The sequence below is a fragment of the Siniperca chuatsi genome, linkage group LG24 (genome assembly GCF_020085105.1).
Source record: "Siniperca chuatsi isolate FFG_IHB_CAS linkage group LG24, ASM2008510v1, whole genome shotgun sequence".
NCBI classification, from domain to species: domain Eukaryota; kingdom Metazoa; phylum Chordata; class Actinopteri; order Centrarchiformes; family Sinipercidae; genus Siniperca; species Siniperca chuatsi.
The window spans coordinates 13223415-13242508 of NC_058065.1; the positions used below are offsets into that span (position 1 = coordinate 13223415).

Sequence of the window (19094 nt, forward strand, 5' to 3'; positions counted from 1 at the left end):
GTCGTGACGGAGGAGGAGAGTGGGATGGTGTATCAAGCTTCCAGCTTCTCCAAAGGTCAGATGGGTTAAAAGGTGAGTATCAGACATCATGTGGGTGGAAACTGGGAACACTTTAATTTATCACCGTGAAGCTGGACAAAGTTCTAAGTTTATCATGCTTTTATCTCTTAAAGGATTAGACTGGTTATATTCTGTATTGGTCTTATTGCCCCCCACCCCCCAAAGAAATCTCATAAAAAGTAACCCAAAGTAACAATTAATTGATCCTACTAAAAGGTATTGTGTGTGTATCAAAGCCTGATATATCTTATTTCCTCTGTGCCATACCTGCCAACACACACACTGGGTTTCTCACGCATTTCAAGGCCATGTCCCGGCGTCCTCCCATTTTGTTGTTTCTCCCTAATTTGCAAGGCCCTCAAACTTTTAAGTTTCAGATGTTTGTCTGACGTCACCCAAGTTGCAAGACCGTGTATGAAACACAATCTACACACTACACACAATTTCAACCCAATCTGCCACCACAGACAGGGTAGTGAAGTTGGAAGGAGAGACGCAGTAACGCATTGTTGGTTTCTCATCTTTTCATGGGATTTGCTGACAGTAAGAAATACAACTAACGCCAGCCTTATCCTGTATGAGTACAAGTACAGAATTAAGAGGATGACAGTGTAGACTCTGCAACCTAACAATTAACAATCATCTTCTCAGAAATTTATTATTTATGGTTTAATCCTTTGAAAGGCCCTATTTTCATGAAATATAGATTTATAATAGTTTCCTATAAATTCTTTTAAAAAGGTTTGCTTGGGCAGCCTCTCTTTGGTTGTACTGAGTGTTGGTGAGTTTACACACCACTGCCTCCCCGTCCAAGCTGTGTTGCAGCCCACATTAAACTGCTTGCTTAGTATTGATTTTGATGGACAACTGGAGTGTAACAGGGCATAAATGATGGGTCAGAGGCTGGATGCAACTCACGCCTTCGTTTTACAAACCAACATAAACAACGTGACAGGTGGGGCGTCTGTCAGCGGCTCTGTTACTGCCACGGCAGATTGCAGGATTTAACATTAGCTGGTTGGCGTGCGGGGTCGTTTGAGGCGATGATCCGTCTCCTTTAACGACACTCCTAAAACGGCACTTTCTCTTTTGCCGGTCTCCTCGGCTGCCCAAACCCCCAAACCGCCCCCTCTCTTATTTCCTCTCTCCATCATCACCCAACCCCTCCTCCCTTTCCCCCTTCAGGCCCTGCAGTGGTGGAAGTGGGCGTCCACACTCCCCCTATCTGTCAGGCTCCCAATGCTGTGCTTCTGCTCTTCCTCCTCATGATCAGTCATGTCATTAGTTTCACATGGCAGTAGCACACATGTCTGATTTCTGCTTAATAACCCCCATCCAGCCTTGTGCCTCATCTTCACTGGGTCAGTGGAAATGGGGAGATAGCTCTTCTGATTGCGATATCAAACTAAATTATATACTATATACTATAATTAAGGTCATCCTTAAAGCAGCCTATAGGCTTACTGGCTGAAAAACTTTCAACTACACTCTTGAGCACATGTAGAAGTTTCTGTCATCTTGGAAATTGTGAATTGTGTTGTCATATGTTTGAATTTTTCTCGCCTTTCTAATCAATCAAAAGAAGAAAAATATTGGTGCATTTTACAACCTAAAAGTCAAGTCCAGAGGAATTCCCCTTTGAGGCGTTTTTTACAGTAATGACACATTAAGCAGGTACATCTCCCTCGTGTAAACACTCCAATCAATCCACGTGCACACCCACACACATTCGTGAATATCAAAGCACATGCAGGAGACGCGCGCACGCACACACAGCCTGGCGGGAAGGGCAGACCTGTATTCGATTTTCCTGGCGTCGGCTGAAAGCCTCGGGCAGGTCGTCCCAGTTGGTTAGTTTGATGTCCAGAGGGACGAAGCTCAAGTTCAACGAAGTACCGTCCTAACAGATGCGGAGACAAGAGAGGAAGAAGACAGCCTTAAGCAAAAAGATTTGTTCCTACTGTTACTACTACTAATACCACCATCACTCTTACTAGAGCTACTAATATTAATGATACAAATCTTTGGTCTGGCTAATAAGGGTGTTATAGTGTAGCAGTATATTAATTATATTTACTTATATTTGAATAAATACCATTATTAGAAGTGTTATTATAAGTACTTAATTAATGACATATTTATAGATTCCTCTTCACTCTCCATAACAACTGAGCTAACTCGATCCACAAATGAAGGCCACAAGGTACAGCTGAAAGCACTAATAAGCGGACCATGAGTTCAGAATTTTTTGTCTTCCACGTCAAACTCATCCTGCGTCTTCAAGAGTTTTGACTGCATTTATAAATAGTTTTAAACCCGTCTATGAATGATTTGTACATGTGTATAATCTTATATCCCTAATTACGATTACAACTATGTTATAAATCATTCCTTGCCTGTTTTACACCAGTAATGGAAGCTTCATAGGAGGAGCTAGTGTTTGACAAATACATTAATAGACACTTGAAAATGTCTATGAATGTCTATAAAATATATATCTGCCCACAACAACATTACAGTGTGTTATAAACAGTTTATTGAGTATTTATATGGGAGGGGGAGAGGGGGGAGTTAGTAAAGTGTAACAACCCAGATTACAAAAACATTTTCTCAGTCACCTCTAGTGATATCTCACCAGGAAGATAGTTTTGGTTTTATTTGCCCAGGCTTTGAGATATCTGTCTCTGAGATTTCTGCCTTCGCCCCAAAACAATGGAGGTGAATGGAATTTCATTTGTGGTGCTCATAGCATTGAAAAAATGACATTTACACCAGAAACATCTCTATCCAGAAACTGTGTCACCATTACTCTAGATAATCTACAGAGCATGCTGTCATCAGTTTATATAGGGACTATTTCTTTGGTAGAAAGTAGTTCCAAAGAAAACTGTTCATAGATATCACACAACCTGGGAAAATAAAGCTAAAACTATTAGTATTTCTCTTCCTTCTTTTTCTCCTTTCACCCAAGATAACAGTTTCATATGGCTGCATATGAATATTGATTTTGCATTATTGATGATTTTATGTTTTCTTCTCTTTCTCTGCTGTGTCAAACTGTAAACATAAATTAAACCATTCAAAAAATGTAATCAAATACTAATGTTTGTAACTATTACATTTTCTCCGTGAAGACTTTTGAGACTGTCTTTAAAAGGTACTTTATATAGAAAATAATTTAATTACTTACTTACTCAAGAAAAAGTACTAATTTTCTGCACACGTAGCTTTACCATATCAACAATATAATGTAACAATTTGTACTGAATTAATTACAGCTTATCACATTGGGACTATAAATGATACCAAGTAATGAAAATATTTAAACTTAGCAGAGCTGAAACAATTAGTCGATTGACAGAAAATTAATCTGCAAAGTTTCTGATTAATTGTTTAAATAATTTTTTTTAATTGCAGAGAGAAGTATCCATAAAACACACTCTGTGGTTCTTTGAAGCAATAAGTGGTGCTCCAGTACAGAGTGGCACCACTATACTACACTACACACAGTCCCTTCATGGTTCTTTGGAGGTTCCTGACTGGCTCCTCGTGTTTTCCTGCCCAAACAGTTGGTAAGACGTGGGATTTGCTGCTGAGTCACTGGTGTAACCAAAGCAAACAAATACAACCACGCACGTTTACTTGCTCGGTGTACTTCAAAGTGAATGATGATGCAGCAGAGTTATTGTTTCACTTGCCTGACAAGAATAAATGTCAGGGTAATATTGTAGTTATATAACTTAGATACAAACCTAGGAGGAGGGATAGATTGCAAACAAACCTCACTGATGCTATCAAATAGATGTTGCCTTTATGTGTCAGAGAAGGTGGGTGTCATTCTGTTTTCTCATTAGCTACAACAGAAGAATTTCTTTTTATGCTAACATTACTTTCTCAGATGGCAGAAGTTAATACTATGTTATTGTGTACTACCAGGATAAAGTCAAATAGGGCCTTTAGCCTACTGTGTTGAGTGTTTTCTGTTCTTACACTTGGGTTAGGACTGATTTGAAGTCTTTGATGCCTGGTCAAGTTTGCTGCAAGGCATATGACACTAGGTTGAGACATGTTGATGTTTTGGGTTGTTTTTTTTGCTTGATGTGATGGTGCCATAACTGCCCAGTAGAATTGTTTCCTTAAAACAGATACCATGAGAAATTACAAAGGACATTCCCTTACATCCTGACCTCATCTTACATTTATTTCCACAAGTTTGACAGTTGGATTTTGACACTGCTGTTGGATAATTGCATTTCTATTAGATAATCATTACATACTGTCCATTCACAGTATATAATTTGTATATAAATTGCTTACTTTCAAGTATATTTCACACAATTATTTGACTTCACTTATTGTCTATTTTCATGTTTGATCTGCAATATTCTTTTCTTTAAGAGTTTGCTCAAATATTAGCATCAAATGTATGTTTTAATGCGTGCATTTGCAGTTTTTTAGCCACGCTAGAAACCTGGCAGAAATATGTTGAATTAATATATTGAAATATCTCAAGAACTATTGGTTGGCGTGCGTTCTGTAGTGTCACCATGAGGATGACATTTTTGTTTTTAAGTGAAATGTCTTGACAACTATGGATGGTTTGCCATGAAATTTGGTACAGACATTCATGCTCCCATCATGATCAACTGTAATAACTTTGGCGATCCCTTCATTTTTCATCTAACACCATCAAAAGCTTCCATTTTTGATTTGTCCAATACTTTGGTTTACGACCAAATACCTGTAAAACTAATGACATTCCCATCAGCCTCAGCTGTACTTTGTGTTTAGTGCTAATTGGCAAATATTAGCATGCTAACACACATTATACCTGCTAGACTTCAGCATGCTAGCATTGTCATTGTGAGCATGTTAGCACACTGAAGTTAGCATGTAGCTCAAAGCACTGCTGTGTCTAAGTACAGGCTCACAGAGATGCTAGCATGGCTATAGATTCATTCTTGTTTTCTAATGCACATCTGGTACACGTGCGTATGAGAATGAAGTTGTGTAAAAAGGTAGCAGATAATAACACACTATTTTTAAATGTGAAATGGGACCCTTGATTGTTACAAACTCTTACAGACAACTGAAAACATGACGAAGATATTATAAAGGCATAAAGAAAATATTGTAAAGGGTTTACAGTACGTTCTTAAAATAAACTAAAATAAATCAGTTTGTAGTACATGATGGCTGAAACTATGGGAGGCTATTTGGTCCTGTATGGAACATGACAATAGCAACTGCAGCACCAAAACTGTCGACTCTATAATTAGGAACCAAAGAACCAGTTTTATAGTGTTTCCATGCAATTAGTTTCATTGTGTACTGTAGCTCAATTTGTATTAAACTACAGGTATTTTCAGCCAAGCAATCAGATTTTTAATGACTAACTTCCACACTTTATTGGTTGCCATGGTAGTTCTTGTGGTAACCAAGGAGCTTGTTACTGATCTCTCGTTTTCTCCCCTTTATTCTAATATATGTACACTACTTTGAAATAATGCTTCTCTTGTGACAGTGCACATGCATTAGGAACAAAAATAATGAGGACTGTGATGAGTATAAAAAAAACTGCATATACCTACAAGAATGTACCTCGCTGTGATTATGGGTAATCATATTGCCGCAGCTTAGAGGTAACTGCATAATCATTGTAAAAAATAACCACAATAAAGAACATTTTCCCAGTTATTACTGCTTCATTAGTACTAACTACTGCCAATTTGAAGCCTGAGAAGCCACTTACACTCAGTGTTAACTTCACTCAAACCACAGTGATTGTGCCAAACACCAGGATCATTTAACAGGAAAGAGGCTACCAGTGAATTTAGGTAAAAGCTATAATCTGGATTCCAGCTGTCAGAGCCACAGGAGTAAGGAGAAAGTTTAAAGGTTAATACCTGCCGGCAGCTGACACATGGATTTGGAGATACAAATCAACATTAGGAAGTTTTTCCTGTGCGGTACCCTCAGTGCACAGAGGCCCACGTGTTTATTTGGATTAAGATTATGGTTATTTTCAATTTTAAAAACAACTGGATCTTATTTTAGGCATACTTATCACACTGCACTCTGAGCTAACAGGGAAGTTTCCTACTTGGGATATTTAACTTTTTCCATGCATTACTTTTTTTTGATTCATGCAGTTTATGACACATAAACAACTCCTTATGTTGATCTCTATAGGTATAATATACAGTGTATACTGTATATAGTCTATAGATATGGCCCTGATGATTGTGGATTTTTATGGTATAATTTTTATTGAGTATTTCATGGGTTTGTCACATATGACAACATAATGAGTACCAAAAAATATGGGGAGTCACAGCAAAGGATTTCAAAATAACTTTAGTACAACATAATGCATGTCTGAATCATCCTGACGTGGTAAACCCCACCCATCTGCTACTCCTGGTGTGGACATGAAACAAACCACCCACCCACCTGAGAGCAGGAACAGTGAATCCTTGAATAAACAATTGTTTGATGTCTAGAAAATGGACATAAAATTCCTAATACTCTCAATATTTCTCATTCGAACCCTGGTGACAAATCTTCTTCTGATTGTGCACTGAGCAGCCCCCTGTGTGAATTTTACGCCTGGTCCCGGATTATCCCGATGTGACAGCTTTTCAGCCAAATTCCTACAGTTTATCATTTAAACGACAGCGGGGGACATTTATCTCCGCGGCTTATCGTCTCAGCTGCGCGTACACGACACTTGTCTATTGCCATCAGGGTAATATTCCGTTGGTGATTCAGTTCAGCGCTTTGGTCTTCTCTATGTAAAACCCTCTTGTCGCTTATCTACTTTAGTGGGGAAGGAATCTGATCCCTCATGAATGAAACAAAAGGCCGTTAAGTATCACAATCCGATCAATACAGAGGTCTGTTGGCAAGTGGCCCTCAAGACGAGTGCCAAGAATGCACAGGAGTGTAATCAGAGTCAGACTGGGGTTAAACTATAGTTTATCTTAGTCTGCTAGGGTGCAGGAAGCACAGGCAAGTTCAATGAATAAAGCAGATGAAAGAACATTTTACTGGATTATCTGAATGAAATACCTCAAGTCTTCACACAAAAGCCCTCTGCGAGAGACTGCAGTTTGTTTAAAATACATGATTGGTTGGTTGTTGCTATCTCTTGGTCAGCTCTTTCAAAATGAACCGACTGAAGCTTGTAGAGGATATCTACAAATGTATGAATGATCTAACACTTCTTCATCACTATTTGAACAGAGCAGCAAGGTGTTCAATTGTTTCATATTTGAGCAATTTCAGCAACCATTTATTTTACGTTGTTAGACCAAAGTATGCCAAGCACACAGGAAGCAGTAATATTAAAGGGGTAATCCATTGATTTAGTACTACACTTCCATAAAATCGGGGACATTTGTTCCATTTCCGCTTTTGTCTCTTAACTTCCTGTCACTGTCTCCGGCAATATTAAAAAAAAGTCTCAGTCCTGATCAGTTTAAATGCTTGACTTATCAGTGCAATAATGCACATTTTAAAGTTATTAACATTATTTGCAGCTATTATGTTCAGCTGACACTTTTTTGGTGAAGTGTAAGAAGCCCAAGATGATCTCTGTGTATTGTAGAAGTCCATATGAAAATCCTCCATAGTGTAACAGTGTAACTACATTAAAAAACTAACAAATCTCCAGTGTTTTGAATGAAAGAATGTTGTATTAGCACACATTTTGAACACACTTCTGTTATGATATCATATTGATATACATGACATATACACATACAAAAATACAAATACCAACACATTCTGATTAGTCACCATTACTATTAACTATAATAAGATGACCTGATCCCAGGGCTGTTTGGGAGAAAAAAATCTAATTAGCGCCGCTATGCTAGTGATCGATGCTTGTAAGAGCCAAGTTGTGCTCAAAAAGAAGTAGTTTGTCCGACCACGTCAGAAGGCAGAGGTGTTTATGGTTGTTCTGAACGGCCACACCTGAAGGCAGAGTGAAAAGCTGGCCATCGTAGAGAGGGGGGAGACGTTTAAATATGGGGATAACAGCGCACATTTTCAGAGAGTTTCTCCTGGAAGACATTCATGTTGTTGACCTTGTTTGTTCACATGAAAAGTGACAGAAATAGTGTGAAGAAAAGAGAGCTAGAGAGAGAAGTTCAAACCCTGGCTCCCTTCTCACCTCCGCATACCAATGCGTGAACTGGGTGTGAATGTTGGATTGTCCGTTATTATTATAGCTATTCGACCATCTGACGAGCAGATCTGATGAAGCATACTGGCAGCTTAAGACTGCTGTAGAGGAAAGGCAGGCTATGCTATAGCACTCCTTAATGCAATACATTATATTGTAAAGCTGGTCAAATATTTTTGGTGTAGACAGGAAGATAAAAAACTACATATTACAGCTGAGCGCTTTGTTACTTGGAAACAACAAGGTGGGTGGGTCAAGCTCCAAAAACACTTGATCCTACATTTCCCATTTCAACACATCTTTCACGAGACCCCCTCTACCTAGTAAATGCCCATGTTTTTCATCCCCAGGGTGTAAGGCAGGCTTTCCATTAAAATTTTTGTATTCTCCAAGTGCAAGCCAAGATAACCCTGACGACAACACTTTGACATCATCAAGGTCATTTTCTCAGACTTGACAAAGCTCCTCCACCACAAAAGATATTATAGAGCTATTTTCACAGGTTGAGTAGTACTTCCAATGACAAGTAAACTGAGCTTGATATGTAAAATTGGTGGACTGCCCCTTTAAATTTATATACATAAAAGAAAAACATTTGTGCACCAAACATATTAAATAAAATGTTTGTAAGACTGCCTTCCTGAGTGCTGTATAAACACAGGAGGATTGTAGATGCAAGAGGAAATGTTAGAAGAAGGCTTGAAGATGGGCGGATCCTTAGTAAATCGTATTGATAATCCTTTGGTAATTCCTAAACCTTTAATTTGTATTGAACCAAAGAATATGAATGGATTTGAAGAGCTTTTCTTTCCCCTTTTACCACACAGACTTAAACAATTTCAGAGAAAAGACAAACACGTGAAACGACTCAAACAGGCTCTTGTTCCTTTGGTAATAGACAGGAGGGAATCAGGGCTGGTATCAAGCATCAAAGTTATTCTGTAATAGTTTTTTTCATACGGTGTTAAACCTATAATGCCACATTATAGCATGTTTTTCAAGTCTAAGTTCATTAAAGTTGTTTTCTGTTGCCATGGAACTTGTAACTGGAATAAGTTCACCATTCACCAATCACCATTCATTCTTACACTTTGACTTAATGTTGTCTGTAACTATTTTCTCACATCTGTCCTGTTTGCTAATTGGCAAACACTTCTGAACTGCACATCTCTCTTTTTTTTTTTAATTGTATTGTTGTTTGCAGCTCTATCTTGATAAAGAGATCTTGGTCAATGAAAAAAAGGAATTAATTATGTTTTGTTCACTGTTGAGTTGAATATGAAAGGAACTAGCTGGTAAGGAACAAAACATAAAGTGGGTATCAAAACTCTACATGCCCTTTCAGTTTTACTTATTCTTAGTGCCTCGAGACCTGAAATAAAAATGATTACATCAGACACTTCTGACTTTCATTTAGAAGGTAAAAAGAGCTCTTGTTTCTTGACAGTTAAAGCTGCACAAGATAGGTTTGCACAATAACTGGGTGAAATGTAATACCCAGTACACAAATATGTGACATGATATCAGTCATTGTACAAGAGAAGCATAAATATGAGTTATGAGAATATGAGTCCAGCTTTCTCTGGATAGAAGGTGAAATTAGCTGCCGTTGCTTAGGAGAATTCAGCTTTTGAATTCATCACTTTCTGTGAGCACATAGTGTTCACAACCAACAGCAAACACTTAGTGGTTAGGAGGTGGGAGACGGATGTATTTTTACATAAAAATATCACGTAGTGCAGCTTTAAAAAGATGAAAACTCATATATTTTCAGTTGTGTGTGCAGGGCTTTCAGCAATGCTCAGTGGCCTCATGGCAACACAAAGCATGTAGATTTTTCTTTTCTTTATGTAGTATTTTCTTTTCTTTTGGCCCAGCTTCAAATACTGCAGGCATGCCTACGTGCTAGTTTTTTTTTTTGCACTGGTCATCTCCTCACGCAGGAATGCAGTTCACTAAAGGAAAAGTGAAGGGTGTTGATACTGTACAATGAAAATACTACCTGTTTACTTGAGTTATTGATGGGAAATTAAACTAAATAACTAACTAACCCTAAGTGCAGACATTTGTGGCTGAAACGCATTGCAAACTGCAAGTCAAAGCGCCAACAGTCATTGACAGTCTTTACACTATGTATAAAAAAAAAACACATTTAGTGTATGGTACAGTATAGAGTAATAGAATCATGGTCTATTTTTTGCATTGCAGTGATGCAGCTAGCCAATCACAGCCCATCATGGAGCAAAACCATGTTGTTTTTGAAATTTCAAGTGAAATTCAGTCACCAGGAGTTACGCCTATGCGTATGGCAGATTAGGAAAAACCCTCTCCCGGCAACTAGATTAGAAGGCCCTTAAAACCGATAGAACTGTACAGAAACATGTTCTAAAAGGAAAAGTAAGACTTGGGCAATAAACATAAAAAAACAAAAAACAAACAAACTAAAAAAAAAACACAGAAAACCCAAACGAAACACTTCATCTTGGCTACAACGCTTCTCCCACTAACGGTTGCTCCTTGCTAGTGCTAACTTTTGCAATAAAAAGGAGGGTGAGATGCACTTTGACTTGAAGACCATTCTCATGGAAATCAAAGGTTTTGGACAGGACCAAAAAACAACAAGAAACTAAGAAAGAAACCAAAGTGAGACTGGACGAAACCGAAGCACAGAGAAGCGGCTACGATCAGTGGAGGATGTCATTACTTTAGTCCCGATAGGCCTTTCTCACAGCAGACATTTTGACTTGACACACAGCTGTCACTAATAACATTAACGATGGCTCCGTTCTATTCAAGTGTTCCAGTAAGTCATGACAGTGTGACAGTGAGCCAGCATGCACGAAACTCATTAATAAAACATCTCTGGTCCCCTTATGAGCTGAGTCTAACCGCGATTCAATATGCACAATCAAACGCTAATGCGGTACCTTAGAGTAAAGATATATTCGGTCTGTGTACTGGCTGGCACAGAACTGCAGGCCCGGGTAGATGGGATGGGCGGCGCTGACGTCATCTCCATTATTGCCCTCATCATCGTCATTAGCATCAGCAGCAGCAGACAGACACACCGCTGCTCTCCGGTCTGCAGGGAGAGAGGAAGAGGCTGACTAATATCTCGCTGAGTATTTATTATCGGCTCATTATTGGCTTTCACAGCTTTATTGGTACCTCTGTTTGCTCCTCTGGTGATGCAATGACTAGCAGAGGCATTAAACTCCAGCAGCTTTTGAGATTTATTTTACAGAGCACAATAAGATATGGCATTTGAAGCAGATCATTCAAATGTGTATGCATATACATGTTTGGGGAAAAAACAACCTTATTGTTTATTGTTATGTCTTTCAAACATTGAATGAAAGTAAATTTTGCTTTTTCTATCACCAGTTGATATAACAACCAACCTACATGTGGAGGTCTAAACGCTGACTTTCTAAAAACAGCAAGAATCACACAGATGAATATGACATTCTAGCACCAAAATTATCAAAATGTAAGTGCTTAAAATGACTAATATCTTCAATTATGCTTTGTTTTTGTAGCTGAGTGAGTTTGACATCTGTGTTAGCAATCATTTTGACTGTGCCAGTGGTGAACAGGCATGAGCATGGAATAAAAGACAGGAAGTCTCTCAAAATTGAACCTGATTGGACATTCACACCCCATGCTGGTTATTGGACTTAACTTAAGTTTCTGAATAAATATTAGGTGAAGAAATGAGCCATGCATTTGCAGAATCATGTTTCATTTTTGATCTACAACACTGAGTGGCAGAGGCAGCCAGTTATGTCGTAATCTAAACACCCATCTAGTTTGATGATTGGTACGACACACAGGTGGTGGGTTCAATTTTTTCGGAAGCAAAACTAAAATCATGAAATATGGCTGCTAGACATTTTAGATGTCATCATGCCTTGCTAAAATGTAAATTTACGTATACAAATGTCTGATGAACGATCTTGTAATTTTTTTTTTTAATTTTGACTGGTAAAAGTTCATTTATTCCAGCTCCATACTCACAGTATCACACGGACACGGGTTTGGTATCAGTCTCATCTCACTCTTGGAAAAAAAAATATAGAAGGCCCATTTCTTTGACAGAAACCTCCCAATTTATTTCTCACAAGTTCACTCAAGAATTTGCTGAACAACAGGATGGAAACACAGCTAGAGGGTGAAAGAGAGTGAGAGAGAGTGATAAAATGACAGTCACAGATGGAGAGAAACAGAGAAAGAGAAGAGAGAGAGCAGGTCATTAACGTCAGCTATGTAGCTCGCTCATCCTGCCAGCATCTAGCAAGAAAAGGTCAGGCGGTGGAAATGAGACCGCTGCTGCTCAACCACGCTTCATTTAGACAATGACCTATAACACTCTGATAATACTTGCCTTAAATCACTTCGCGTGGCCAGTTGTCTGCCTGGTCTCTGTGTGTGTGTGTGTGTGTGTGTATTGCTGAGAATGTGTGTGTGCCCATTTGGTTTGCTAATGGGGGAAAATACTGACACAGGCTGATGCCTGCGACAAGAGTGTTTCCATCGAACAAGTGCTGCCATGTACCTGCACCGGGTCTCTGGTGGTTATGGGACAGAATCAGCCTTTGTACTGAAACACTAAGAGGGTTGAGTGACAGAGGAACATACTGGAACATCCCTCCCATCATGCTTTGAAGGTGGGCCACAGTTAAACAATGTTGGGGTTGTTAACATATGGTATTATGGCATGACAGAAATAAATTACAACTACTTTTAACTGATATCAGTAAGATATTAAAGGCACTGCAAACACATTTTCTCAGTCAGCTGCTTATTATGAGTGATGGGGTCCTACATGAACGTACACTTTTCTGCCAAGGTTTGAACAGTTTGGGTTATTTTAAATGAGAGATTTCTGCATTTTGTGCTTTTCTCACAGGTTTGAAGTGGGCGGGGTTCAGTTGGAACAGTTGTGGGTTGGTTGAGTGTTAAACTCTTAATAAATAATACTTAAGGATGAACTCTGAACTTTAATTCAATTTTTCCTATTTCGTCATGCATATTTAATGTTGCAGAAAAATAAAATAAAAAATGAAACCAACTTTTCAGGGGCTTAATGTACCTACTTCAGAAAATACAGTTAAGACTACTGGTGATTTCCATTTTGCAGACAAGATTTGCTGTTTTGTTTCTGTGAACTGGGTGGATAAAGATGGCCAAATGATTTCTACCTTTATTTTTATGCTTAATTCTCCACTTTTTCTCATTCACTTGCAGTGGTGGAAGACATATTCAGATCCTTTACATACAAAAATACTCCAATACTAGTAAAAGTCTGCTATTCAATTTTCTTCCAAAGTACTCATTCAGACACAAAATGCCCCCGTCAGTGTTATATTATTATATGCTATATTATTGGATGACGCATTAACATTTAAGCAGCATTTTAATATTGAGGTGGAGATAATTGAACTTCTTTATACAGTATACTGTTGGGAAGTGCTAAATGATCTATAACACTGAATCATATTTTATATCATCATCATTGGCTTTGTATGTAAAATTCTAATCTGCAAAGTGACTATTCTATTAAAAGGTGCCCTGTAGACGTTTTATTATAAACAAACAAAAGTTATGTTTATGTTCAGTTTTTCTCACCAAAACACATTGTGTGTATTCTTCAGGTCTAACAAACGTATTGAATGTATTTCCTTCCTCATAAATCATTTGCAAAGCTGATTTTTTTTAAATATTTTACATCGTGTTCACATCCACGTTTGCTAGCTAGCAGTCTTCTTCACTGCCTTTGGGGGCAAACTGCTACACTTCTTTGTACGTTACCACCACCAACTGTTGAACAGTGGAACAGCATGAAATCGGCAGCAGGAATGTATATTGCATAAGTAGACCAAACAAGCACTGACGTTCCATAGCGCTACTAGAGGTAAACAGAGTCATGCCATACTCACCACTCACCAGTTTTTTTTTTTTTGTTTTTTTTACACAAATACTGTTTTCATTCACTAATTAATTTCAGTCACTTCAAGCTACTGTCAATGAAACTCTTCCTACACAGATGGCTATTATTTGAGAATTACAAATTAATTTATGGTAGTTACATTCCACCACTGATTTGTCTAATATTTGTGATGCAATTCGATGTTAAAACCTTTTTTGTTCCAGAGTGAGATCATCCTGATAAATCAATTCCTTTCTTTGGCCTATCTGTACAATGTCCATATCTTTCATTTTTATGTTTGGCGTCGTCATAGGCGCAATTTCCCCGGGTCTGGTACAAGCTGTTCTGATCTCACCCCCGGCTTCAGCTGGAACAGGCCGCTTGTGTCTGAAAATACCGAGACAACCAGACGGAAGCATTGTGCAGCGCTTCAAACCTAGAAACAAAACATTTTTAGGACACTAGCATTTCACAAAAGCCCATCTATCTGTCCTTCTGCCTCTGTAATGAACCTAGCAGCTCTGCAATGTGCACCCTATATTTGTTGTAAGCAGTTTTTTTTCCCCCCTTCCCCTGTTTGCAGTGGCGGAACGCGCCAGCTGCATTAAGTGGGCCATTTATACGATGGGGGCAATTCATCTTACAAAGCCGTCTTATTAGACTGTCACTTACACAGTATGAACAGTGCCTTCAAAACACCCCAAGGGATTTATCTGTTATTTTACTGCGAGAGAAAGAAAACAATGCCTAATTGGACTGAGTCATCTCATCTTCTGCAGGATCGAAACAAACGATATAAAAACATTCTAACTGCACCCTTCAAGTATGAAGAGGTTTGGTGCAGCTGATGCTGCTGCAACATTTGAACTAACATCCAAAAAAAAAAAAAACGTGTATGCATGTTTGAATGTTTGGGTCATGCAGATAGATAGAGCGACAGACAGTAAGGAGAGAGAAAGACAGAGAGGAGGAGGAGGAGTGATTGCCTGTCTGTGCTGTGAGGAAAGTAATCTCAGAGCAATCAAGTGGTGGGGGCGGCCGACAGCTCTGCGGTTTGCCTTCTAAAACCACAGGCAGGTAGAGGAAAATCATTAGGCACCGCTCCTGACCCCATAGGTCACTTTTATTGGACAACCGCTGTGTTTCATACTAAACCCACGCTGCAGGAGACAGACTGGCAACGGCACGTAACTAACAAACTGACTAATCACCAATGGGAGAGACAGACAGGTAGACAGACAGATAGACATACAGACAGACAGACAGATAGATAGATAGACAGACAGCTAGACAGACAGATAGATAGATAGATAGACAACAGACAGATAGACAGAAATACAGACACATAGATAAACAGATGAGAGACAGACAGATAGATAGACAGATAGACATTAGTTGTCTCCAGGGAAAAGTACATGTCCAAAGGGGGAGGTGGGGGGCCAAGTTGGCATCCAGCAGTGTCTCTTTAGTGCTGCCATTTCTGATCGACAGTGAAGCTTTTATCTCTCCCCTAGAGTCAGTTTAAATAGAGGTGTTTTTAAAAAAAGAAAGCGGGCCTTTTGCTCACCTTTAGTATTTTTTTTGGACACCTTTAGAAGACACTGCAGGGGAAGCTGCAGTGGGTTTCAATCCTAGACCATTGGGGGGCACAGGTAGCTACAGAGACGGGAAATTAACCACTCGACAATCTCTGGCCACTGATAGATGTCAAAGTGTGTGTGTGTGTGTGTGTGTGTGTGTGTGTGTGTGGCTCTAAAAGGAAAGGAGTCTGCCAAGTTGTTGCCCACTGATCTTAGGATGTTATAGGGTAATAGGGGTTGATAGCTTGCCTGTTAAAACCTAAATGGCTTGTGCAATATTCCTTCCTATGTTAAGTATTCTACAAAGAAGCTTTAAAAACAGCCCTGAACTGCTTCCAGCTCAGTTTCATCTTTCAATAACTCTGACCCAAAATGTCTGCATACCCAGGTCACAGGCTTTTCTTAGACTCTGCTAGTCTGGCAATGTTTTTTTTTTAGAGCTCTTCATATTGCACATGGTGTAATTAGTTCTTTGTAAATAGCGCAATTTATTGCTTTGCATATCCCTTTGAGACACAAGTACTTGAACACAGAGGTCTTAATTTGCAATATTACACACTGTTTAATTGGGAATTTGTTTCTTCACATCCCTCAGAGACTTGCAGACATGTACACATATAACCAAAGTGGACGGGGAAAGCAGGTTGTGTTTCAAGGATCAGTTGGTGCAGGGAGGGAACTTGCACCTTTTATGTAATTAGACCTCGGTCCACTTTATTAAAAAATAGCCAATCAGAAGCTCATCAGTTGCCTACTGGACAGTGACTGAACTCTCACCCCATGTGTATTTTGGTGCTCTAAGCAGGCCAGTTGTTTCAACAAGCTGCACTCTGGAGATTAGTGAGGTTGTACTCAATATCTCCTGTAGCTTCCTGAGTGCAGAAATAGGCAATATCTCCAACTACATACTAATAATAGTAAGAATAATAATGCCCAGCCCCATATGGAATGAGATATAGTCCCTTATTGATTTGAAGTGATGATATTAAACAGCATTATATGGGCAGGTGACAATGCGGCACCAGCCAATTTCCCTAGATATGAAAAGGAGAAGATTGCAGGTGGGATTACCCTGTGTGTGGTCAGGGGGGAGGCAGCCGCCACCGTCAGCGACGTTGTCGCCTCGCTCTCCCGCTGATTGTTTGCCTTTGAGCTGCCGCTTGTCCTCCTCTGCTTCTCCTAGTTTCTGTTTGTCTTTCGGAGGCTCATCCTCCTCCTCATCCTCCTCCTCCTTCTCCTCCTCCTCCTCGCTCTGTTTGTCTTTGCGCGATTTCGGAGGCTGGGCTTTTCCCTGGCTGAGCTCTGGCTCGCTGTCGGAGCTAGAGAGGACGATGCATGCCTGGTTGCCTGAGAGGGGTTGCTGAGGCCTGGGTGGCTCTGAGCCAGCAGAGAAAGAGGGGGGGGGAGAGAGATGAAGATTACTTTATTGGCCGAGTTGCACAGTGTAATCAGACTTTGAAGAGTTTCAATCCCTGGCGAGATATCCATCATCTGAAGAGTGTGACAGTGTGACAAAATGACTGCTGACATGAAAGTAAAACTCAATATGGCTCATTAGTGGTGTTATTAGCTATCATAAGTCCTTTACTGACAATTTCAGAAGATGTGATTGCGTAAAATGGATAGACATAAGCAGGGATGTAGTGGAATGTATAAACGCACCCAACTCTTTTTAGGAGGATGTCGGTTTGTACGAGGAAGCATTTACAGTGCACATAAAAAAAAAAAAATCTATTCTAGGTAGTTGGCTGATTGCTACATACAGACCACTAACTGAAGGTCTACACTGCTGAGGACATTTTAGCCTTTAGATCCTTGCTCAACAGCACGACGGCAGTGATGCTGAGAGCTGCAGATGGAACACCTGCAACCCCCGCCCCCCCCGGGATCAAACAGCCAATATAATTTGCCAGGAAAATGAATTATGTTCGTGTCACATTGTTGTGTTAATTTCCCGCCTGCATCATGTGCAATCAAACCTAAACAAAATAATTGTCAGCGATTGCTGCATCTGTGCAGCGCTCCAGCCGGGCGCAGGGAACGGTGTTCAAACAGCTGATAATGACAGAATGCCAACCGCATTTCTTCTTTAAAGAATCAGCTTACGGCACCTTGTAGACTGGCTATCAAGCTTGTTCTGCAGTTCCACTCTCAAACCATTCATGTGATTTTCATTCGTATCAAATGTGGTAATTCTGTGAAGGTCAAGCAGAAATCTAAGCCACAAAAATGTTAATGGATGCAAGGATTATGCCATTCATAGACTCCACATTATTTAAAATTTTACTTTTAAGTTCTGAGGCACTGCCACGCATAAACTGAGCGTTTGGTAGACCTGATGTTTATTATCAAGGTAAAATTAACAGGCAGATTAGGTGCTAAAGGCAAGAAGACAATTATTTATTGCCAAATATAAATGTCACTAACCGGTCACAACAGAACTTCTTTAAGAGAAGTTCCTTTCCCTACTTCCCTTGTTAAATTTAAATCATATCCTTTCACATTATTTGTTGAACTTAAGGTGTGAAATCTAACAAGACAGTAAGCTGTGAGACTCTGGGACGCAGAGGGCTAATTAGTGATCCTGCCTCTCTGTGGCTTGTTTCTTCAAAAGGCCAGCCTCTAGTCGGCTCCCTCAAATGTCATCTGAGTCTCCGGGCTCCTGGCCCCGCCGCTGCCCCCCTTCGCTAACAAGCCGAGCGAGACCGCGGAGAGACGGCTCAATTTGTGTTAAGCTGTCCCCACCGAGGAAGATGTTAACAGGGAAATCCTACAGGGCCGCGCCTCTACTTTACCAGTCAACCACCTTGTTTTCCCCCCAATCAGGGCCCCATTATGTCTGTAGTGGCTTGATAAGGTTCCAAAATTGAGTCTCGAATCCAGGCACACAAACATACTACTACACACAAACACATTCAAAAAGCATGTGATCCTATGCATGAGCCAACGGCATAAGCTTATGAGGATTCACATGAAAAATAATACACTCCAGTGGTTGAATAAAACAGAAAAGGCTTTTATTGCTGTCTGCAGGGAGTGACACAGCTGCAGCCTGTGACAAAGAAGTATCACAGAAGAGGAAAGTACTTGGTCCTTAAATACTGTATATCAAACTGTTGAAGATTCGACAGGACTTTGTTGTTAAATGCTAAAAATGTGAAAAAAAAAAAAAAAAAAAATTCAGGACAGGCATAGAGTGCTAGCTGAGAGGTGTAGAGTGCCAGGAGATAACCAAATTGCCCTCTTCCTGTATACATCTCTCACAGTAGGTGCTGAGAGACAAATTGCTGGTCTACTGGTGAAAGAGCTGAAGCACTGAACCATGCCCACGCTC

At 39.7% G+C, this 19094-nt stretch overlaps 1 protein-coding gene across 4 annotated transcripts in view; it reads right to left on the reverse strand.

The window, feature by feature from the left end:
- The window catches only part of zranb3 (zinc finger, RAN-binding domain containing 3), an 85023-nt gene that overhangs the window by 20032 nt on the left and 45897 nt on the right, over nucleotides 1-19094 (reverse strand). For all 4 annotated transcript variants that reach the window (XM_044188154.1, XM_044188151.1, XM_044188152.1 and 1 more), the window contains exons 14-16: nucleotides 16832-17137; nucleotides 11179-11333; nucleotides 1856-1960 (exon numbers count right to left, since the gene is read on the reverse strand). In XM_044188154.1, coding sequence (XP_044044089.1) covers nucleotides 1856-1960; nucleotides 11179-11333; nucleotides 16832-17137 — 566 coding nt within the window. The remainder of the gene's footprint in view (nucleotides 1-1855; nucleotides 1961-11178; nucleotides 11334-16831; nucleotides 17138-19094) is intronic.